General features: G+C 39.9%; 1 protein-coding gene across 1 annotated transcript in view; it reads right to left on the reverse strand.

Annotated features, from left to right (window-relative positions):
• Positions 1-24,643, reverse strand: part of NWD2 (NACHT and WD repeat domain containing 2) — a 368,048-nt gene that overhangs the window by 48,778 nt on the left and 294,627 nt on the right. Inside the window, exon 4 of the mRNA XM_089678379.1 lies at positions 1,341-1,544. Coding sequence (XP_089534505.1) covers positions 1,341-1,544 — 204 coding nt within the window. The remainder of the gene's footprint in view (positions 1-1,340; positions 1,545-24,643) is intronic.

Genomic DNA, 24,643 nt, shown 5'->3' on the forward strand with positions numbered 1-24,643 from the left:
CTAAGCAGGAGAACACAGATTGTTCAATTCTCTAGCAATGCTGGGAACTCAGCCTGCTCTCCTCCAATGATTAGACTTGTTTTGACATGCCCCAACTGCACAGCCATTCACTGGGAAGATCAGTGTACTGCTGTTTCTCCTCTCTGAACTCCCTATGCAGCTGAGAACAGAGGGTATGTGATCACTTATAAAAAGGGGAAAAAGATATGTATAATGTTTTTTATATGTATACACAAATGTTTGCCTTTCATTTCTATTTTTAATTGAATGGATTGTTTTACAAGTTAAGGGTTTACATATACTTTAAATAAGTAAGATTTGTAAAGTAAGATTTGAACATTTGCATAAAACAATTCCATGCTTATCTTAGAAAAAGCTAATATTGGGCTCTCAAACCTCTAACAGTAGCTTGCTATTTAGTGTGGAAGATTCCCAAGAATGTCATTTAAAAAAATACTGTATTTCTTCTACTCATGTAGCTGCAGGAGCTATACATCTTTAAAGTATATACCTCCTGATTCTGAAGTTAGCGTCCATATCTTGTTAGAATTTAAAGCAAAATAATACTACAATGGGTGACAGCCTACTTTATAGCTCTGAAATCTAAAAGTCCTTCAAGCATGAACACATTAATTATACATATTATACTTATAAATCCTAACACTGATTCTTTGCAGTCTATATGCACAGATTTAGACCCAAGTTCTTCTTGGAAGGGATTATCTGATCAATTGTAAATTACTCTAAGCAACAAAGGTAGTTCTTGAAACACATGCAGTTCATTAACTGACCACAGTTTCCAAGATGAATATCAGAGTTGACTCTGCAGGTCATCAATGAGCAGCAAAAGTAATTAGTAAGTATTTCAAGTATGGTCTGGCATATTTACTAGCTCTTCTCAGAGATCCTAATCTGCCCTTAACCCAGTTAGTAGGAATAGCACCATACACTAAGGGGTTTATGTATTAAAACATTTTCTTTTGGTCATAGCAACGAATTTCAACCTGTTAATTTTGCAATGCAAATTTGAAAAACAAGGATTCTGATTGAATGGGATTGGCATTGGCAATAATAAACATTGTTAGCACGTTCCATACATAAACCCCTAACTGCATAAGACACATGGGTTTTTTGTTCCTTCCACATAAAGACTTTTTGCAAATTTTGTAAACAGGTTTTCATGATTTTTTTTTTTTGCTCTTAGATTAGTTGTTTTGATATTTTATCCCAATCAAATGGACATTGTTTTTTACTTTCTAATGTTGTTGTACAATACCAAATGCAATTACATATAATCTGTCCCCAGGGGAAAGAGCCCCCGAGTTATATGAAATACTCACAGGGTTGTTGTGGCTCTTCATCATTTCTGCTTTCGGTCTGAGGTAATATGCTGGGGGCACAGCATTTTCATCTCGGCAATACCACTCTTCCAGGGTCCTCGTTTCCAGTTTGGCTTCGATAGCCGCATCCAGAATCATTTCGAATTCAGAGGATTCAACCTCTCCCGGGATTCGAATGGTTCCATATTTCTCTCCAAGCAGGCCCTGCACAAACGAATTAGCACAGTTTACATCTGACATGGTGAGATCCCTATGGAATTTGGTTAATTAGGCTTAGCAGTACAAATTAAACAGTTCACTGCCATAGAATAAAATGTGAAACAGAGTGAATAAAGCTTACAGAGGATAAGTCAACAGAAAAACCTGTGTGTTTGTTTCAATGCTGTGAAGCGAGGCGTTCAAACTTTCAGCCGCTGGTGGTTATCTTCCCTAGGAGATGAAGGTTACTTGTATCTCGAGGATTGCTCATGAGTAGATGAGCAGGTGCAAATATGTTCTCAGCTTGGCTGTGTTTGACTCATAAAACCGAACATAGCCACAGAGTTAGGACATATGTTTGAGAAATGTGATCTTTCTATTTTTACTGCTTTTTCAGGTTAAAATAAGGATGTCTATTTCATCTTCACTTAATTAGTAGGAAATAAAAAAATTAACAGTATTTGGGAGCGACAACATCATTATGACTGAAAAGATTAACTTTAGCACCTCCTTCTTCAGGACCTTAAACCCCATTATGACTAAAATATAGTTTAAGATCTCAGAACTTTACTTTCATTGTTTACTACTCTAAATCCAATCAGGGGTGTATCATACCATGTAACTCAGTGCACTGTGTGTATTGTTTGTTATTTTGTGCTACTGTTTTTGCCTAGAATTTCTGGCCATTCTCTGTTGGCACCCACAGCATGGCTGGATTGCTATGCTGCTCTTAATGATATTGATGCAATGTTTGAAGATATGATTCTTGCGACTTATTTCTTTGTATGTTCTATAATTTTTCAAAATAAAAGACTTATAGTAAATGAAAAAAAATTAGGTTTAGTTCTCAGGGTGGCCATATACAGTCCAATAAAGGAAAATGATACTAAAAGATTTGAGCATACACCTGATGGATACACCTGATGGATTTGGCAGGGCAATATGGGACAGTGTCTTTGGGCTTGTTTTGATGGTAACAGTTTAACATCAGTTTCAAACATTTCTGAGAATATTCAGAAACTACTGACAAGTGCATTTGACTTGCAGCTGAACTTCTTCTAGACTGCTTCAAGTTGGTTTTGCAATCCTATTAACTTCCTATTGTTTCTTAGAAATCATTTTATAGCACATCAGCACATTAATTCCTTGGCTCAGATGTGGGCCCTCGTAATGATGGGACACTCCTTCACCAGCCAGCACTCTCCATGAGTGGTTAATAAGGTTACATAACTAGAAACAGCACTTTTGCAGTATGTTTCCAAACAGTAAGCTGAGTAAGAGGAAATCCTCCTCGAAACATGTTCTGATCATTGCTAGGGTGGAGGAAAGCAAGTGTTTCCTTATGGCGTTCCTGTCAAAACTGAGAGCAGAGGCTGGGATCAACTGTACACACAGCTACTGAAAAGCAGCTGCTCTCACAGTCAGAGGCACTGCCACAATAACCCCTTCTGAAAGCAGTGGATCCTACTAATGCAGATATGTACTACTGCTCTTGTGAGTTCAATTCCTATTGTGTGTTTATTATGCTTTTATTTTGTCTTTACTTACTACAGTATGAAAGCCATCCTGCATTGCTGTTTTTCCATTGTATCCAAACAAATGTTTTTATTCTGACTGATCTCCTAATGATAATGCATTTTGCAGCATTTTAGCTAGGAGAGTTAGGAGGCACGGCTGCATGGACGCAGCCACTCGTTCTAATGTGAAACGCGTGTGAGTGCAGCTTATCCCAACCAGGGGTGGACTGACCATTCGAGCACTCGGGCGCTGCCCGAGGGCCTGGGGTCAGTAGGGGGCCCCATGAAATGCCCCTTGTACCTTTTTTATAGGCTTTTTTGAGTGTGGGCAAGGACACAGGGGCCCCATGATCCCCTATTGCCCGGGGGCCCATGAGTTGTCAGTCCGCCCCTGACCCCAACACATACAGTGTATATTACAAAGCCAAGCACCTCCTGCTCATGAGTGTGGTGCCATATCAACAATGCTTGTAGCATTGACTGGAAATGCAAGCACCTTTGGTTTGTGAACACATTCATTTATACTTTTAAATAATGGTTACTAGGATAATGCAATAGGCTGGTGTACCCTCTTCTGTTTGTCTTCGCAGTGTGCATGTTTGGTGGCGCTCGCCCTGGTCACATTTAGGATGGGATATCCATACAGCCACTGCCTTTCAGCAGACTTAAATGGGCTGCCTGCACGCATTACTCAGTCTAGATATGCTGAAAAATATACAAGCCTCAAGTGCCATTGTGAACAAGGCGTTAGCTTCAGATTTCCACAATAAGATGCTTACTTGCACACTGCCTGACAATGAAAAAACAAAACAAGAACCTGTTCCAACAAAGGTTTTGTATATTTAGAAATATATAGAATTATGTAGGAAACTTGTAGTTTAATTAATATTATATACACCTACACAAACTTGAAGAAATGGTTGCATCTACAAACTGTACACAGCTCTTATGGTATTTGTGGCTTTAAAGCATCAGTAAAAATGTTTCTGTACAAAAAGTTCTTCCATTAGTAGAGGAAGAACATACAGTTAGAGACTAGAGATAAATAGGAGATTTTTTTCCTGGAGCTAGAGAGCATACAGCACACCTCTGTGTGTTCAGCACTCAATTGTGAAAACTCAACCACAGTACAAAGATAGTGACAACCTAATTACTAGCTACAGTTTAGTCTACACATGTTCTTCCTCAGAGAAATCAGCTGTAACATTGTCTCTTCCCTGTCTCATGAATGCTATAGATGTTTAAATAACAGCTATTGATGATTTGTAGACAACATTTCAGGGGGTTTAGTTTAGGTATTGGGTGCCCAACCTGCGGTTCAAAGGCCATATGCAGCCTCTTGGAACTTGTTGTGTGTCCCTTGGACCCCTGCTGTCTGTAGTGGGAGTGAAAGCATTGATGTAAGGGAATTCCTGTGACATGGCTGGCTAATAGAAATACGCATGCGCACAGCAATCTCCACAGAATAGTGACCAAACATGCAAATGCGCACAAAAATGCACGATTGTGCACAGGCACGTGCACACGCACAGTGATTATTGGCGTCAGACAGACTATTTAAAGGATGATTCTGCCTGTGCTTAGTGCTGACTGGTCTTCAGCTGTTTCCCTGTGTCCTGCTGTATTCTTATATGATCCCCTTGTTGCTGACCCAGCTTGTTCCTGACCTGACTTCGGATTCCGCTCCTGCCTTGTTGCTAATTCCTGTTCCCGACTCTGTTCCTGACTTCGGCTTGCTCATGATTTGGTACCTCGCTGTCCACCTGTTGATGATCTTGGCTATTCCTGTGACCTTGCTCCTGTCTCCGATCCCAGCTTCCTGTCCTGCTCGAGTGCCTGCCTGGCTGTCCACTATACCAGCTCTGCTCACCATAAACTGTTCCTGCTTCAAGTCAGCTGTGAGATCTGACACATCACTTATCCTGAACCTGTTGTGCAAGTGGAGTGCCCTTTTAACCCAGGTGGGACTCCAAAAAATTGCTACCATTCCTGAAACGGTAGTTCGCCAATCTCTTCAGGACTCCAACTGCAAGCTCTTCAGGGAACACCTGCTGGCACTCTTGTTCCCCTGGTCCCTCAGCACCCTCTCTTCCACTTCCAGCAGGGTAAAGGCTAGTGACACAAGTGAGGCCGACCTCGTCATTTCATTCTCCTATCAGGTATGTGACAATTGATTTGTGAAAGGGTAATTGCAATGACCTTTACTAGTCTCATGTAACATGTCCCTAGTCTCTCACTGTCTTTTGTAGACTGCCTCCTGTCTTCAACCAAACCTATAGCATCTGCACATTCTCTAACTAACATTGTTCTAGTATATCTGCCATTTTTGGCAGCGCTGAACATTATACAGTATGCTGCCCTTTATTTTTTTAATATACAGTTTTTACTACATTTACACCTGTTGATCCTGCCATAAAGGTACTGTTCAGCAAATTAACCATTCCACATTTCACTTGGCCTTTCACTGCCAGGCTCTGCTCTTCACTTAAACTCAGGTGACCAGACTATTTTTGCAATTTTTCCATAGCTTTTTTGTTTTTCCTTTACAGCTTTCAGAGTTTGTAAAATACCCCCCAAACCATACATTTTCTGCAAGTACATGACCAGTAGAATAAAAAGTAGGTGCTACTGATTTTTAAGGCACTGTGATATTTGCACAATTGATTATCAAATTAATATTTTTGTTAAAAATACACCAAACAATTAGCAGATAAAAACACAGCACATTTTACAGAATTCCTGAAAAATCCCAACTAAATCTAAAAGCTTAACCTGTATTTAGTTAATAAATAACAAATATTTATAAATTTTAAATTGCACCTTTTTTGTGAAAATCGAAAGCATGCAAAATTGTAAATTAAAAAATCAAGAGGTTTTCATTCTTTATTTACAGCTTTCAGAGTTTGAAAATGACCCCCTCAAACCATATGTTTTGTGAAAGCACATGACCAGTAGAAAAAAAGAAGGCATTACTGATTTATTTGCAATATTCGTGCAAATGTTTATCAATATTTGCGGTAAGAAAACACTAAAATCATTATTAGCAGATGTAAACACAGCAAATTTTACTAAATTCCTGCTAAATTTCTACTGAGTATAAAAGCCTAACCTGTAATGAGTTAATAAATAACAAATATTTGTACATTTTAAATTACGCCTTTTTTGCAAAATGGTGAAAACTGAACGTATGCAAAACTGTCAGTGAAAATACGGTTAAAACAGGTAGTGAGAAGGCACTGAATCGCTTCCTCACTGCCTGTCAGTAGCCTCTGGAGTGTGATACAAACATGGATTGGGCTTCAGTGGCAAGGGAGATTTATACTCATGTCTAATTCTACCCTTAATAGGTTTTTTATTTTTACTATATTTTAAATACATTTTTTGTTTTATTTTTTACAATTTGGTTTTTAACTTTTTTTTTGTTGCTTTTTTTATACTTTTACATATTTTTGTGTGTGTGTTTGGGGGGGGGGGCACTTTGGAGAGACATCAGAAGTCTAAACAGACCACTAATGTCTCTTTTTTGATACAGAGAAAGACCCTGATGACAGTCCCATTCTCTGCATCCTGAGCTGCACTGTAATGAATGAGATAAAAGTCTGTATAGATACTCCTATTCATTCACAAACTGACAGATAGTAAACACAGTTTACTATCTGTCAGTGATGAATGAACAGAGTAATCAGTACTGATCACTTTGTTCATTAAGGAAAGAAAAAGGGCTGTTAAACACATGTTTACCAGCCCCCCCCCCCCCACACTCTCCATCCTGATCGTGATCTGTCACTAACAGATCTCCCGGGCAGCAGCTGCAGCTGGTGGGACGGGTGGAGGGAAAGCGGGCTAGAAGAGGTGCCTGGGGGAGGCGCTGGGGCATGGTGAGGGGGGAGGACACTGAAGGGGGGTCCCAGTGGGGGCAGTATCTATTCAGTTTATCTGTTCAGTTGCGACAAAAGTGGCAGCAGTGGGATCCACAGGGGTTCCGTGCTGGTGGGGGGGCTGATACTGGTGAGGGGGGGGGGATGCTGGTGGAGGCCAAGGGGGGGGGGGCGTTAGTATCTATGCAGTTAACACTGCCATTGCCAGCAGGATTGGCAGCAGTGGGAAGCCAGCAATTGCATGGGATCCATGGAGATCCGTGCTGGTGGGGGGGGGGCTGATGCTGAAGGAGAAGTGAGAATTGGTGCTGGGGGAATGATGGTGGAGGCAGGGGACAATGGGGGGCAGCACAGGCCTTTTTTGACAGGAGGGTAGGAAGTGCAGGAGAGTAGGAAGCAATGGGTGAGAGGTAGAGAGGCAGTGGCATCAATGGGGAGGGGGATCATATTAGGTTAATAGCTTTGATCAGTGGCTTGTTACCGCTAATCAGAGCTATCCTTTTGTTCAGTAGAGTCTGCTGAACATTTCTGCTATATGTTCATTGTTACTGAAGTGACCATGAGCAAGTGACCATGAGCTTATAGCAGAGGACGAAAGTAGGACCGTACAGCTATGGCCTTAGCCTGCTGGAGCAGTGCTGTAGGTCTGTACGCCGTAATATTAATATTATTAAATCTGAACTCTAGCCTTATCTTCAGTCTTGCACAGCTGGTAAAGCATCTCTTCTGTACTCTAATTACTTGCTTTGATTTCAATGCACACTCTGAGCTTCTCACAGTGTGCATTAGAAGCTTCAACAAATCAGATAGCCCTCCTCATTTCCTAACAGGAGAACATCCAGTATTATTTAGTCTTACAGTCCCTGACCCTTCCCTTTTATTTACTGAACTTCAGTTCAATCTTGGAGCCTCAGCATCACATGTGGCCATTACCAAGGGCCTTACTACATGCAGTCTGGAAGAATGGGCATTCCTAGACAGGCTGCATGCCCATTCTTCCAGACTGCCATCCACCCTTAAGGCATTTCAAAGCAGAACTACACTGCACCTGAATACCACAAACCAAAATACAAATTATTTTCAACCACTTGCTGTCCGCCTGCTGTTTATAAACGGCAAGACGGTGGCACTCTAGGGGCGGGTTGCCGTTCATAAACGGCACCCGCCATTTCTAGCTGTGCGTGCTTCCTGGGAGCACGCAGCACCGCGATCCGGTGCCCGCTGTGTCCTCCGGACACAGTGAAACACCGATCGTCAGACGGGATCCCGATCATATGATCACTGATTGGCCAATCAGTGATCACATGCAAAGTAGTATGCAAGATGTCACTTGTGACATCATTGCTTACTACGTGTGAAATCTGTGAATGATCACAGAGGTCACATGGTACAAGGCTATTCACAACAGCCTTGTACCATGTGACAAGCTGTGACCAATCACAGATCACTCAGTAGTTCTCAATGGCTGCAAGAATGCAGACAGAGAGAAAGAGAAATTATTGCTTTTACATCCTATATGGGTGTAAAAGCAATCACTGTAGAAAAAAAAAAAATCTTCATCACCCCCCACAAGTAGTACAGTGTCACCATGGTGACACCATGGTGACACTGTACTGCTAGGGTGACAGTATGTAAAAAAAAACAAAAAAAACCCATAAATAATAGTATAAAAAATTAAAATAAAAATGTAATAAAAAGTTTGAAAATTATAATTTTTGGTTATAAACTAATGTGGCTTTTTGTTTTTTTTACTAAAAAGATAACGGAATACATTTCGGCCAAGATTTATGATGAAAAATTATTTATTTGCAAAATGTTATAAGAAAAACACTTTTTTTCAAAATTTTTAGACTTTTTCATTTACATAGCAAAAAAATAAAACTCCCAGCGGTGAATAAATACCACCAAAATAAAGCTTTATCTGTCTCAAAAAAATTGTAAAAAGTTCATATCGGTATAGTGTTGCATGACCGCGCAATTGTCATTCAAAGTGTGATAGCGCTGAAAGCTGAAAATTGCCCTGGACAGGAAGGGGGTAAAAGTGTCCAGACAGGAAGTGGTTAATATCCAAAGCAAACTCATCCATCTGTGTCCCCATGCTTTATTTTGCTGAAAAACACCCCCTGACAATTCTGGTTGTGGCCATCTTGAGTAAGGGCAGATGATTTGTGTAGCATTTAGCTTGGGCATGCAGTCAGGAGTGTATGTTTAGCTTAGAGAACCCCTCCTCCCCTCCTGAAGACTTCGGGGATGTATGACATAATTTGCCAATGCCTGGAAGCCAGGAAGTAACTGAAAATTTGGAAAAAAAAAAAAGTTTCAAATATGATATACTTTCCTGTCCTTTCGCTTATGCTGAGCAGCATAAGCATTAAACATTGTCAGATTTGACTGAGAGAGTGAAGTTTTGATAACTCTAACCAAGAACCAGCTTACTGTTTGCTCCAGGGCTGTTGGCTCTTGATAGAAGTAATGAGACAGGGTTCCGAAATGTTTTGAAGAAGCTACAGTATGTACAGCACACTCCCACACACCCTAATTTCCCTGTATAGCCCAGATACCCAGTGATTCACCATTTTGGCAGCTTTTGCCAGCATTTATTGAAATAATACCAGGACATTTTTAACAGAATAATCAGAGTAGTCAACATAGGTCAAATGTACAAGGACAAATACCATGCACATCAACTAAATTCATTGCATGGTAGTTGTACTGAAGAATTATAATGTGTGCATACCTTAATATAATTATTATACATATCTCACCTCCCCTGAATTTCACAAGACACGTTTCACAAAACTGCATGATGCATCTGATACAGGACAAATATACAACCCATGTGCTGAAGTGCTTAAATTATATGTATCATAAATTCTGGCCATGCCTGTAATAATCCTTCCACAGAAAAGTATGGTTTCAGGATTTAGTCCCTGCAGTACCAGATTGTGCTGGCAAGATGCCACTAAAATGATATCTAAGGCTAAGTTCACACTAGCTTTGTTAGCAGGCGTTAGACAGGCATTTGGAAAGTGTTTTTAACGCTCATCACACGCCTATGAAATATCTACAGCGTTAGCGGTGCGTCGTGGCAAAATTGATGCCTCATGTCGAGTCAGGAGGAGTTGAAGCCACCCATTCAAGTCTGTGGTGATGCTCCTCAAACTCCGGGCAGACATTTGCAGGGCGTTTGCGTGGAGTTTGCGGAGCGTTAATACCATTAAACTTCATTGTAGGCGTTTGTGGTGCGGTTTTAACGCTTGGCAAATGCCTATAAAAACACCTCAAAAACGCTGATAGGTCATTTGCGGAGCGTTTGAAAAGCATTAAAAATGCTTCCCAAACGCCTGTCAAACGCCTGTCAAACGCTATAGGGGCGATTGGCAAGCGTTAGAAATTAGTCAAGTGTGAATGAGCCCTAATAGTCATAGTACAGTATAAGCAGTGAAGTTGGTGGTGGTACAGTTGGGCACCTACAGGTTATCTGCATTGTTTAAAGGATAAGTTCACCTTTTGGACACAAATAATAAATGCACATTTTCTGCAGGTAAAAAAATGTGCATGTGTTATTTTTGCCCAAAGGAGCCTGGAAAGCATTGTACCAGTGATCAGTAGATTGCTGATGTCATGCAGGTCTCCTGCAGACTTGTCAGAATATCCGCTTGCCGTACAAGATGTATGGCAAGCAGATATTCTGACAGGATGCTGAACTACCACAGTGCTCCACAGTGCCGTGGCGGTTCATTGAAACCTATAAGCCCACAGCCGCTAAAGCTATCGGGACTTGCAGTTCATTAATTCACGGAAATCTGTGAATGAATTGTGCAGCCATGTGGTTGGAGCCCCGCACAGCATTCAAATCTGACAGATAACGCAGGAAGAAGTCTCCCCATACTATCTGTCAAAAGGGGGGGGGGGGGCTGCTGCTATGGGTACATGTTAAACGTTCCACCCTAATAACAAGTGGAACATGTAACATGTTCCCAAAGGTGAACTTATCCTTTAATGAAGGACAAGCTAGCTAAATCAGCCACAGGTTAGGTTGTGGCATATGGTAGTGCATGGGCTTTAGGATCAAGGTTTGGTAGCAAAAACCATGCGCAGTGTACAAAAAAACCTGACATGTTAATTTTAAGGTAGAATAGTAGCAGTCCCTTATAGCTCTTTAGCATTCTATTGTAATTATCGAATAGTCTTTGTCCAAAATTACGCAACACGCATCTTTTACATGCCAGTGCAGTGAAAAGTATATCAATTTGTAAAGAAGTAAACAGGTATCTCATTATAATGGCATCTGAAAGTTGGTAGGATACATTTAGCTGCAAGTAAACATGTTGTCTCTGAGGTTGATTTGTTGAAATCAGAAAAAATGGGTATCACAGTTTGTTGTGTATGGAGCTGCGTAACTGCAGACTGGTCAGGGTGACCATGCTGACCCGTGTCCACAGCCAGATAACACTTACAATGGGCATGTGACCATCAGAGCTGGACCATGGAGCAATGGAAGAAGGTGGCCTGGTCTGATAAATCACATTTTCTTTTTCACCATGTGGATGGACACGTGTGTGTGTCACTTACCTTGGGAAGATACAGTATGGGGGAAGGCTAGAAACCCTACCAGATTTGTATTTTTGTCTGTGCTCTGTTAATTTTTTTCGCACTTCTCATCTGGTTTAATAGTTTGTTGGTAGAACATGACATGAGGGACAATCTCTCCTCTCTAATGAAACCCCAGAGGACAATGAACACCATATACTGTAGGGTTCATATGCTTTCCCACTCTATTAAACACAACAAAAAAATATATTTTCAACTTGATGTTCACTTTAAACGGTTGGGCACGCACCTTAGACACACAAGGAACTTAAAGTGGAAAGTAATAAATCTGGAAGCTTGCTGCCAGGACCAGTCAACATCCATAAATACAGGTATGTGCGGGTGTTTTATCATCCTGGCCAGGCAATCAAGATATAGAAGATGTTGGTGCCGGAGAGGGCGCTCACAGACATTGCACCGACGGAGAGGGGGTGAGTACTGTTAGGTTTAGTTACTCTTGAATAACAAAATGTTAAATCCAGGGTGCTGGTCCAAAAAGTTGACAGGAGCATTGGCTTATATACATTTCACAGCCACCTTTGCTTTATCATTACTTGTTTTTGGTTGATGAATATGTTATTTAGTCACTGTGGAATCATTGTAGAATGAATTGAAGATGCAGTGATAGAAGATCTGACAGAGTGAACTTCCAACCTGTCAGCTTATGTGGGCTCTGTGAACCTGCCTGTGAGATAAGAATACAGAACCTACCACAGAAACACATAATGCATCATTTTCTAGGCTAGGTTCACACTAGTGTGGCTGCGATTTGTTCTGATTTTCAGTGTGGTTATGTAGTGGCTGCGTCTTGACACATTTTCATCGTATTTTCATGTGTCTTTTAAACTAGTGCATATTTTGGTAGGAGAGGGAAACTGAATACTGCTTGTTAAACAACTGACACCCACCAGCGTCCTAACAACCAGTAACTCATCCCTGCTGTCAGCCAAGGATTCCTGGGTGGGTCATTGGTTGCTGAGGAGCTGACACCCGCTGGTGGCTTAACAACCAATCACTCATCCATGCTGTCATTAGGGGATTCTCCATGTTTAAGGCATGTGGCATGGTATGGTTCAGGAGGATGAGGGGTTGAGGGGGCGCATGCTCATCTCTCCCCCAGTGTTCCCTTTACTGACCTGCCAGGCTGTATGTACAGATAAATATCTGGTATGGATTTTGTGGAGAACCTAATGCCATTCTTCTTTAGTTTTTTTTTTGGCATGGATTCCTCCTTAAAATCCATTCCAGACCCCAAGTGCCTGGTATGGAATGTGGGATGACCACAACACCATTTCTAGAACATTTTTACTGACAGGCTCTTTTGTTTACATTCTGCTGTCAGCTAGGAATCCCCAGATGACAGCAGGGATGAGCCATTGGTTGTTAGGATGCTGGCGGGTGGCATCTCCTTAACAACTAACATAACCTGTGGGCAAAAACGCACTGAAAACACATGTACATGCATTTTTGGTATTTTTCCATTGACGTCTATAGGGCACAAAATTGTGCTGCATCGCACCAAAGCATGTCAGGGAATTGCTAAATGTAACAGAGTTTGTAAAGTTTAGGTTTTCTTCGAGTGAATCACATATGAATCTGCATCATAAAAACAACCATTTAGCATTGTCCAACAGGCAAGGGTTAAGTGTAAAAGACAGCAGCCAATAACAATCAAAAATAATAGCATAGCTGATACGATTAGAGTGCACTAAAATTTTATGCGTTGCTATTGGTTGCAAGACTTAGACAACATTGTTCATCGAGCTGTTTTACTAACCAAGCCCAATGACCCATCACTTACACTGCCTTTCTGCTGCCTGTGATGTTTCACTTCAGAAACACGATAGCTCTTCATGGATTCGTTCTTCCAGAGCAGTAATCTTGCCATTATCTCTATATGGTATCACGCTAAGTGCTTGGTAATGGCAGGCTTGGAGTACAAGGTGGTAGTTTATATACGAAAAAAGCTCCAAGGCACACCTGAAGAATGTTTTGTGACATTTTATCCAGATTTCCCTTTTATTCATACTGTAATCTAGGTACACAAAACTGACTTTTCACCACACAAATATTTAATTGTTGCAAATGCAGAACTTTTCTAGTTTAGCTTATAAATGTAATTTTGTTCCCATGCTATCCATGAACAGAGCTTCAATAAAGATCAAATCATGAGCAGCAGACAAGGCTTTGTGAGTACTGGGATGTCTTTACTGAATTTTTGTGAAATTAAACCCAAAACTAAACATTTCATATACTGCAGTTTACCATTGTTCCCAATTGGTGTGCTATTACTTTGTGGAACGTTTCGCCGCATGGTTCATGAAATATCGGCGTTTTTGTGGTGAAATTAGTCCCATAGGAATGAATGGCAGAATGTTCAAAACTAGAAAAGCTACAATTTCTGGGGAAATTGTGTGAAGTGTTCTTGCCTCCACCAGTAGTCTACAACTGGAGTGGGCGGAGTAACTGGGTGGAGTGGCTTGAGTAACTGTTGTGTGGTTGGAGTGGCTGGAGTAACTGTTGTGTGGTTGGAGTGGCTTGAGTAACTGTTGTGTGGTTGGAGTGGCTTGAGTAACTGTTGTGTGGTTGGAGTGGCTTGAGTAACTATTGTGTGGTTGGAGTGGCTGGAGTAACTGTGAAAAGGTTGGACTGGGCAGAGTAACTTTATGGAGTGGGCAGAGCAACTGTGTGGAGTGTTTGGAGTGAGTAAAGATAGTAAACATTACACTAACCAATTGATTGATCAAATTTAAAAAGTGCACATGGCAAGCTTGATAGAGTGAGAAATGCATTTCAATTTTTAATTATTTATATAGCACATTTAATTGCAATGTTGTTGCCCAAAGTGCTTCACAGTTACATTAAAACATACATTTATAAAAACATTAGCAGCATTATCACCTCAAATACTCTCTACTGTAGAAAACTTATTTCCAAACCTTTAACCAGAAGCCGGCCAAACTGTCACGAATTCAAAATTAGATTTCAAACAGGGCAGAGAAGAGCGGTTAAAAACAAACTGCTCCAAATTGCTCACTTCACTGGCGTCTTCAAATGGTCGTAGTTTTAAAAATTATAAATCCTACAGCGAAGAGCTTTATGTTGTGAGAATCACAAGACCCAGACCTACATTTTGATGCATAGTATGTCTCTGAAATATTAAAAATGAAGGCACAGTCGCAGTTTAGCTTTTGTCAGCTCCCACTCTAGTTTTGAACATTCCACCATTCATTCCTATGGGACCAATTTCACTACAAAAACGCCGATATTTTGTGAAAGATTCGGCGAAATGTTCCACAAAGTAATAGCACACCAATCGGGAACAATCCGCACGTTTCGGTATATTACTGTCTATGTAGTGTAAAAACTGTGGGAGGAGTTAGGGGGGTAAATTTGGCTATAATAATAACAATATATATGTGAGATAACAGTAAGCGGTCTTGCCATGCAAGAACACTTAACTAGAGTGGGAGTTGACAAAAGCTAGAGTGTGAGCTAAAAAATCAGGACATGATTTCTAAACTGCCGCCACTCCCTCATTTCAAGCCCACCTACACAAATCTTATATCAAAACATTCAGCTATCCCTACTGCCACTAAAAATGTCCATGGCTAAGCCATAGTCCTGATAGTTTTCACAATATGACCATTTGTTTACAACTCACACCACCCATTGACATTCATTGAAACTCCACTCTAGCCACCTCAAATTTGAAGGGCAAATTCTAAACTGCGACTGTGCCTTCATTTGTAATATTTCAGAAACATACTATGCATCAAAATGTAGGTCTGGGTCTTGTGATTCTCACAATATAAAGCTCTTTGGTGTAGGATTTATAGTTTTAAACTACAACCGTTTGAAGATGGCAACCGCCAGTGAAGTGAGCAAGTTGGAACAGTATGTTTTTAACCGCTCTTCTCTGGCCTTGCTGTAGAGTGAGTTGCCATAGAAACCCAGGTGTGTGAGCAGGCAGCAGAGTGACAAGCCACTCCACCCAGTTACTCCGCCCACTCCAGTTGAGGCAAGAACACTTCACACATTTTCCCCAGAAATTGTAGCTTTTCTAGTTTTATGTTAAAATAGAATTGCCAGAATAGTACGAAAACCTCCAAAATTACCCTTTTTTGGAAAGCATACGCCCTAAGGTGATCCAGTATTTTACCACAATATATGGAAATTAGGAAACATGCCGGTACAGATGGGGTTGAATGTGGTGCTTGGTAATGGTGCACTATAACAGGACCTCTTTCTTACCAAAAGGTCTGGAATGGAACACTGTAGTATGTCAGGTTTTGCTTATCATCTACATGTCTGTTAACAATAAACATTTACACAGGTTATCAGCATTCCCCACTGAGTGAACTGGCTTTAGCCATCATATACCCCCTTACCAGAACCTAACATGCTACACATTTAATTCTCGCTCTAATAGCCATCATAAAACATTCTAGCCCACACAATGTAAGGCTTCACACCTATGCGTTTTGCAGTGCTTGTTCGGTTTTGCAAACACACACTACAGTCCATTAACCATGGTTTCCTATGTGTCACATTCACATCTGTGCATTTTCAATCAGTGCGTTTTTTGGAAAGGGCTCAATGAACCTGTGGCTTTGTTGCACTTTGTCATTGACTTCTATTATATATATATATTGTGGATGTGGTGCATTCAGGAGTTTTTAGAAAGTGCATCAAACCAGCAGGATATAGTACAAGTGCACTTCCCAGATTTTGAGGTCAAGGTCAAGGGCCACATCAGAGGGCTCAAAGGACCACATGTGAGTCACAGGTTGAGCACCCCTGCACAGGATACCAGAATGCCACCCAAAGGTATTCTAAGATATTAATATATGTATAAACTGTATTTAAGGGAGGGCAGCTACATGGTCGTAAACACTGTGATATCCCATCAGCCACTGTTCAGACCTACAGAGTGGTCCAGTCAGTTCTGTCCACACCCTCCTCAGGGACCAGAAAAGGGAAACTGATCAGCAGCCTGGAGCTCTCTTTTACCATCAAGCAAGGAATATCAGCCAAGATCTATAAGAGCCATTGATTCATCTTTTACTCATTGACTGGACTTTGCCAATCTCAGGACCTTCTTGAGTGTTTTCAATCTTAAGACCTTTTTGCTTTTTCTGTTGCATTATGGCCTCTTCTTTCCTTTGCAATACCCATTTTCTGTAAATATTTTATGTGCACCATTTTTACTGTAAATTATTAGACAATATTATGAAAAGTTAATATTGTCTCTAATGCACAAAACTTAAAGTGTTACTAAAGCCAGGACCCTGAATTCACTATATCTGGTCTCCCACAGTACACACTACATGGAAATGCAATTATTTTAGTACATATAAACTGGTAATCACCTTTTCTCATCAGCAGTTAGAGCAGTCTTGAGATCTCTATCAGTGTTCAGCAGAACACTGGTTAAAGCTTGTAGGAGGTGTTTCCTTTCTGCTCTAGAAGGATGCAGAACCCCTGACCTCTGTCTGGACAGTTCTGATTGTCCCTGTGCTGATCACATGCGTAAGAAAAAAACACTCTCTAGCAATACATACCAAACTGAGCATGTGCAGTGTTTCTCCACACGATATGTCTTATCGGGGGATAAGAGAGGGACACTGGAATAAGGGGAGGATCAGAGACGTCAAGATCAAACACCCTTTTTACACAATGCAGAGGAGTAACCCCTTAGGTTCCACAGTGAGTATAACAAGCATGCTTTACTGCATATACAGACTGATTTTACTGTAGTGGGTTTAGTAACACTTTAAAGAATCCCTGTCTCGTTGAAGAGCATTACTATAGGTTAAATATCTGGATATTCCTGTCTGTAGTGACAGTGGGTATTACAGACCTTTATTAAAAGTCATAACTGTTACTGTGAATGTTGATATTTATAATAAATATCTGGTGGCAGAGTAAAGAGTTAACTGAATAGTTAACGAAACCGAATGTTGATTGCTCTGTCTGCTGGCACTTAGCTTGTGGTCCTACAAGCTGGAAAAAATCTTTGTGCAGGGTGAGGTTGAGAGTGTATTTTTCACATATCAATTGCCATATTCCCATCGCACTATTCCAAACACACACCAATGGCTGTTTAGTATTGACAGGTGCTGCAGTGACCACAGGCTGGGCACCAAAGACACTCAATGAGAAGAAATGTGACCAGTACACCAAGGATTCCTCAAACGGGTACAATGCTTTATTTCGTGGTCACATGGTACATACAAAGGTCATTTCAGAACCCCTTTGTCAGGCAAGTGAGGGGGGGGGGGTCCCTGCATGGCTCTGAAACATTGCCTTGTATGTGACCATGAAAATAAAGCTTGGAACTGTTTCAGGAATCCTTGGTGTGCTGGTTGCATTTTTTCTCTTTTTGCATATCAGACATAGTGTAGCGTGAGCTTGACCAGTCACTTGTCACAAGTTGGTGAAGGTGGCCAGGGTCCAGAACTGCACAGCCTGCACTGTAAATAACACCATGTAATCATTGTCATGACCAATCACAGTGATTGCATTGTACCCAGCCGCTTGGATCAGCTTGGTGCAGTGTCTCTGTATTCCCAGCCATCTAATGATAACAGTAAACAGGACATATACAGAGTCAATGGTGAATGAGTAGGGTGTGTTAATTGGTAAAGTTCATGAATACAGTTTAAATGCTTAGGTAGAACTCTTTTGTTCTGAAATGTGATCCAGTAAGGACTGCCATGTGTTTTATATACACTATGCACACTGCTCTTTGTGGTAATATAAATGTGTCAATTAGACTTATTAAATAATGCTTCCGAGAAACAATAATCTTTCACTGACTAAATTTATGAAAAGTGAAATTTGATTAGTTTTTATGAACAACTACAATTTGCATTTTTATCACAGGTTTTCTAATCTCCATTTAACTAGGCAAAAAGTTTTGCTTGCTGAGCCTTCATATGATAGAATTTCAAGAGCCTCAATCAGTAATGTACAGTAGCTTTGCATTGGATGATAAGCACTGGGTCAACACATGAGCAACTCTGAAAATACAAGGCACACTAAGCCCAAAGATAAAGTGCTGTGAAAAATGATTTGCTTCATTCCTGATATTTTGTTTTGCATATTTGTCACACTGAAATGATTCAGATCATCAACATTTTAACATTACACAAAGATAACCCGAGTGAACACAAAATGCAGTTTTAAATAATGATTTCATTTATTAATGGAAAAAAACTGTTCAAATCTGCCTGGCCCTGTGTGAAAAAGTAATTGCCCCCTAAACCTAATAATTGTTTGTGTCACCCTTGGTGGCAACAACTGCAATCAAGCGTTTGTGCCAACTGGAAATTAATCTTTCATATCACTGTGGAGGAATTTTACTCCACTCTTTTTTGCAGAATTGTTTTAATTCAGCCACACTGAAGGGTTTTTCGAGCATGAACGCACTGTTTAAGGCCACGCCACAGGATCTCAATCAGATTTAAGTCCGGACTTTTTTTTTTCATTTTGTTTTTCTTTGAGCCATTCAAAGGTGGACTTGCTGATGTGTTTCCGATCATTGTCTGGCTGCAAAACACAAGTATGCTTGAGCATGAGGTCATGAACTGATAACTGGACATTCTCCTTCAGTATTTTCTGGTAGAGCGCAGAATTTTAAGTTCCATCAATTATAGCAAGTCATCCAAGTCCTGCAGCTGCAAAGCAGCCTCAGACCATCACACTACCACCACCATGTTTGACTGTTGGTATGATGTTCTTTTTATGAAATACTGTGTTATTTTTACACAAGATGTAATGGGATGCACACCTTCCAAAAAGTTCAACTTCTGTCTCACCAGTCCACAGAATATTTCCCCAAAAGTATTGGGGATAATCAAGATATTTTTTGTCAAATGTGAGATAAGTCTTTGAGTTCTTTTTGACCTGCAGTGGCGTTTGCCTTGGAACTCTCCCATGGATGCCATTTTTGCCCACGCTCTTTCTTATTGTTGAATCATGAACACAGACCTTAACTGAGGCAAGTGAGGCCTGCAGTTCTTTAGATGTTGTTCTGGGTTTTTTTATGATGTCCGGGATGAGTCGTCGTTGTGCTCTTAGGAGTCATTTTGGTAGGCTGGCCACACCTTGGAAAGTTCACCACTGTCACAAGTTTTCTCCATTCATGGATAAAGGCTCTCATCATGGTTCACTGGAGTCCCAAAGGCTAAGAAATGGCTTTGTAATCCTTTTCTAGACTGATACATGTCAATTAATTTGTTTCTGTTCTTGAATTTCTTTAGATCATGGGATAATGTGTCGCTTTTTAAGACCTTTTATCGTGCTTCACTTTCTCTCATTTCAGTTCTCTTAGAAAAATCATGTCCTGTGACACCCTGTTTTTGAAGCTGAGAACATACTGTATGTCCTCAGGAAGAGAAGCGAGGAGATGTTTTTCCTTTGAGAATGGCTGAGATCAGTGTAGAAGGGGGAGGGTTGCTTGAGATCTCGTGAGATATTGTGAAATTACAATGCAGCTAAGTGTAAAAAGTGAACCCAAGATTAAACAGACCATGAAATTACATGAAAATAAGCACTTACCACTGAAGCTTTTTTTATCATGCAGTTTTTATAGCGCACATTTTGGCACATTCTTAGAAAGTGTATTTTGGCCCTTTTTATTGCACATTTTGGCATTTTTTTAACACTCATTTTGGCGCTTTTCTAAACACACATTTTACTTTGAATTATTTCTAACATGCATTTGGGTGTCGTTTGTAACGCATGTGGTTTTTAACAAACAAGAGATCCCTGTGCTCAAATCCATACAGCTAGTGCATGCATTTCCCCTATGCTAGCATTGTGTCCACAGTAGCACTTGCGTAGGCAGGGCAGAGTAGGACTGGCCATAGAGGGATTACTTTGACGCAGTTGGCCAGCTTAAACATGTATTGCAATATGTGTGAACCAAATATCCCTATTTGTTGCATAGTTTGCTTGAAAGGGTATATACCAGTGTGCAGAGGGTCCTTCAGAATTTCTAGAGTGCATGTGGTTTTTATGCGCATTTTGGCAACATCTACTAGCCACTTTTGGGGTGCCATTTACAACTAATGGCACCACAAGCATGAAATACATTTTGCATGCATTTCTGGAATGCACACAAAAACGCAGTTTAAAAAAATTAGGGAAAATACATGTTAAAAGGGCACCAAAATATACATAAAAAATCCAAAATGCGTTTAAAAAAATATGCCAAAATGTGTTTAAAAAAAGCTCCAACATGTGTGTTAAACAACTGCACCAAAATGAGTATATAAACGAGCCAAAAAAGCCAAAATGAACCTTTTTGGGTATGGAGCGGTCTGCGTTTTTCAATGCATAATTTGATGCATTTGTAGCATGTTTGTCAAATTACAAAACGCATGTCTGCTACCTGCATTTGGGGTGCCATTAATAATGAATGGCATCCACCAATGCATTGCTCAGATTTGAATGGCGCATAAAAGGCAATATAGTATATATATAATGTATATATGCACACACACACATTCAGCCTTGGAAGCCTTCTTTCTCACATCACAGCAGCTTCTCACTCAGATTCTCCACCTCTGGGCTGCAGAAGGTGGGACAGAGATATTTTACAGAGATGGTCAGTGAGATCTTCATATCTTACCTTCATAAACTGGCCATCTGTGTAAAAGTGAATGGCAGAAGGGTGTATCTTGTGATGAGAAGTGAAAAACATATTCTCCTCTCCTCACCTCAGCTTCATAAACTGCCACACATGAGAGATCATCAGGATATCAACCTTTCTCTCTTTCATAGTCGGACACATGTGATTTCTTGATTCTACAGGTCTGGCAGTAATTAAGCCTATGTGTGGCAAGTGAAATTTAACTCAGCTTTCCAAAAACTGCAGTTAATCACAGTTCATTCACCAAAAAAAGAAAAAAAATCAGGAAGGGGGCAAATACTTTTTCACAGCACTGCACATAGAATATACAAATAAAGAAAAGACACTGTTCTCCAGATGGAGGTTCTCCATTGTGGCAGATTTCACTATAAATTTACCAGGCCACAAAGGAATGCTTAAAAGAACACACAAGGAAACATTTCTCTCTAATGGGCCTTGCACAAAGACATTCATGTAGTGTTTATATCTAATTTCTAGATTGCAAGCTCGAAAGAGCAGGGCCCTCAATCCCCTCATGTTTTGCATTGTATTGGTATTGTTCTGTCACATGTTCTGTCCCCCTTTGTAATGTACAGCGCGGAGTGAACTATTGGCGCTTTATAAATACTGTATAATAATAATAATTCATTGTTGCCAGTACTGTAAATATTGCCCTTTGAGACAAAAAGCTATGTCAGGATGGGGATATTGAGGAAGAAATAATTAGGAAAACAAGTAGATATTAGTGGAGGACTTGGTCACTAATGGTACAAAACAGAAGTTGCTTAGCAAGTTGAGTGGTTTTTTTGGATAAAATGTGAAAGGGATAGAGGGATTTTCTTCATTTCCAATTAATATAGGAAGTGATGAAAAATCTTGCCAACGGGGACACAGAAAAAAAAATTAGTAGAGTGTGGAAGGGTTAGACCTTCTACAAAATATTTATGTTTCTGTCCCAGTGACTCCTGTACCCCTCACTGGGGTCACAGACAAAAATAAAAAAACTGAATGTTAATTATTCAACACTCTATTCAAAACTAAAATAATAAAAACATTTTTGTTGGAGTTTTTGGCTTTAAGGACACAATTATACACATTAGGATCTAACTCAAATATAACAGGAATGTAAAAACATTTTACCTGATACATTATACATTTCATAAACAGTTAAATAGATCTGTAAAATCTAAAATGAACAGCTCTGAAGGAAAAATGTATTTGGGTCCAAAGGAGATGCTGTTGGCAAGAACATTTAGATAATGTATTAAAATAAAAAATGACCAGTTTCGTGGTGTCTACCAGCCTAACAAGTATTACAATGCTACAGTGATAAAGAAAAACGGTTCCATTTATTTTCCTCTTCATTAAGCAGAGATAGTTTCATTCCTGCCAAATGAAGACTGCTAATTTATAAGCACACTACACCGACAGAGCTAGTTAAACCAGTATATTTGAATAAACTTCCCACACACTTGATTACAATCTTTCATGAGAAGCCAGAATCAGACATATAAACAATTAAAACACTGAATGGAAGAGGCAATATCAGCATTCAATCAACTCTGCTAGGGATTTGTGTAATTGCTAGACACTGCAATTTGGTGCCAATAATAACTAATGGATTGCACAGAGCTTTTCTGAGGTGTAGCATAGAATGTCTTACAACATCAACATGATAATTACTGATAATTGCTAGGTTACAACTGACTCCACTGTGCAGAGGCTGAGAATTACATATAAGTAGAAATTTAACAGTGGTCTTTTTATTTACTTTATCACAGCAATACTGGGGTGAAAATACTATCATACGAAAAAAAACATTTTTATTTATCTATTAACAATAAACAAGGAAATCAGTGTCAAACATTTGCAACAAAAGATGTGTGATAAAGTGAAATGATACATTTTCTGTAATTGAAGATACTAAACACAACATACAAAGTCATCCAGAAATCTACTCTGAACGACCTCACCAACCTCATCCCAGAATATCACCTAAGCCATCCATACCATTCCTCCCAAGTCCTCCTGCTCTCTAGGTCCCTCATCACGTCTTCCTATGTTTGCCTTCAGGACATCTCCAGAGCCTCACCCGTCTTCTGGAACTCCCTACCGCAATCTGTCCAGCTATCTCTTACTTTGTCCACCTTTTAACCATTAGCCGCCCGGCCTATAGCCGTTTGGCGGACGCAAAAATGCATTAGATTTCCGGGGTATACGCCATTTGGCGTCCTCCCGCACATGCGCAGTTTGCACGGTTGCAGAGATGCGCAGCGGCGCGATCTGTCACCGGCCGTATACCTCAGACACGGCCGATGACAGATCTGAGTACAGGCCCCTGTTGCCGGTACCATGTGATCTGCTGTGACCAATCACAGCAGGTCACATGACAGTTGTATACAATGGATGGCTTCATTCATGCCATCCATTGTATACTAGTGTCTAGCTGTGAATGGTCACAGCAGGTCACATGCACATGTCATGTGATTAGCTGTGGCCAAATCACAGCTAAGCACAAAAAAAAAACAAAAAAAACCTGAATGAATCGATGTCATTTAGGTAAATGCTTGCTTATAGCAAAGTAATTCTTTGCTATAAGCAAATTGTGTAAAAAAAAAAAAAAATACTGATCACTTCCCCAAAGTAGTACAATGTTACTATGGTAACATTGTACTACTTTGGTCATAGTAAAATATGAAAAAAAAAATCTTAAAAAAAAAAAATGTAATAAAAAAAAAATATATATATATATATATATATATTTTTTTTTTTTCATACTGTCACCAGTCAGTGTCCCTGTTCACTGCCATGCCAGTTATATGATGACGCTGTACTGCACTGGTGACAGTATGTAAAAAAAAAATAGTGAAAATAATTTTTTCAATTTTTTCATTTTCCGACAAATTATGACAAAAAAAATACAACTTAAAAAAACTGGCCATTCCTCTTATGAAGTACGTCGGACTGTCTACTTTACAAAAAGGGGTCATTTGGGGGATATCTGTACTGTTCTGACATTCTTGGACCTCAAGAAATCAGATTGGCTGTCAGTACTTCAGGATTGATCAATTTTCAGATCTATACCATAGTTTGTGAACTCTATAACTTTCCTACAATCTAAAAAATACATCCTAATTTGGGTTATTTTCACCAAAGACATGTAACAGAATACATCTCGGCCTAAATTTATAAAGAACAATTATTTATTTGTAAACTTTTATAACAGAAAAAGAAAAACGTGTTTTTTTTTCAAACTTTTTGTTTTTTTTTGTTAATTTAGCAAAAAATAAAAACCCCAGCGGTGATTAAATACCACCAAAAGAAAGCTCTAGTTATGTGAAGAAAATTATAAAATTTTAGTTTGGGTACAATGTTGTATGACCGCGCAATTGTCATTCAAAGTGTGAGAGCGCTGAAACCTGAAAAATGGCCTGGTCAGGAAGGTGTAAAATTGCCCGGTATTGAAATAGTTAAGCA

Source organism: Staurois parvus, unplaced genomic scaffold, assembly GCF_062004578.1.
Source record: "Staurois parvus isolate SC_StPar_1 unplaced genomic scaffold, SC_StPar_1.0 ptg000204l, whole genome shotgun sequence".
Taxonomy (NCBI): Eukaryota; Metazoa; Chordata; class Amphibia; order Anura; family Ranidae; genus Staurois; species Staurois parvus.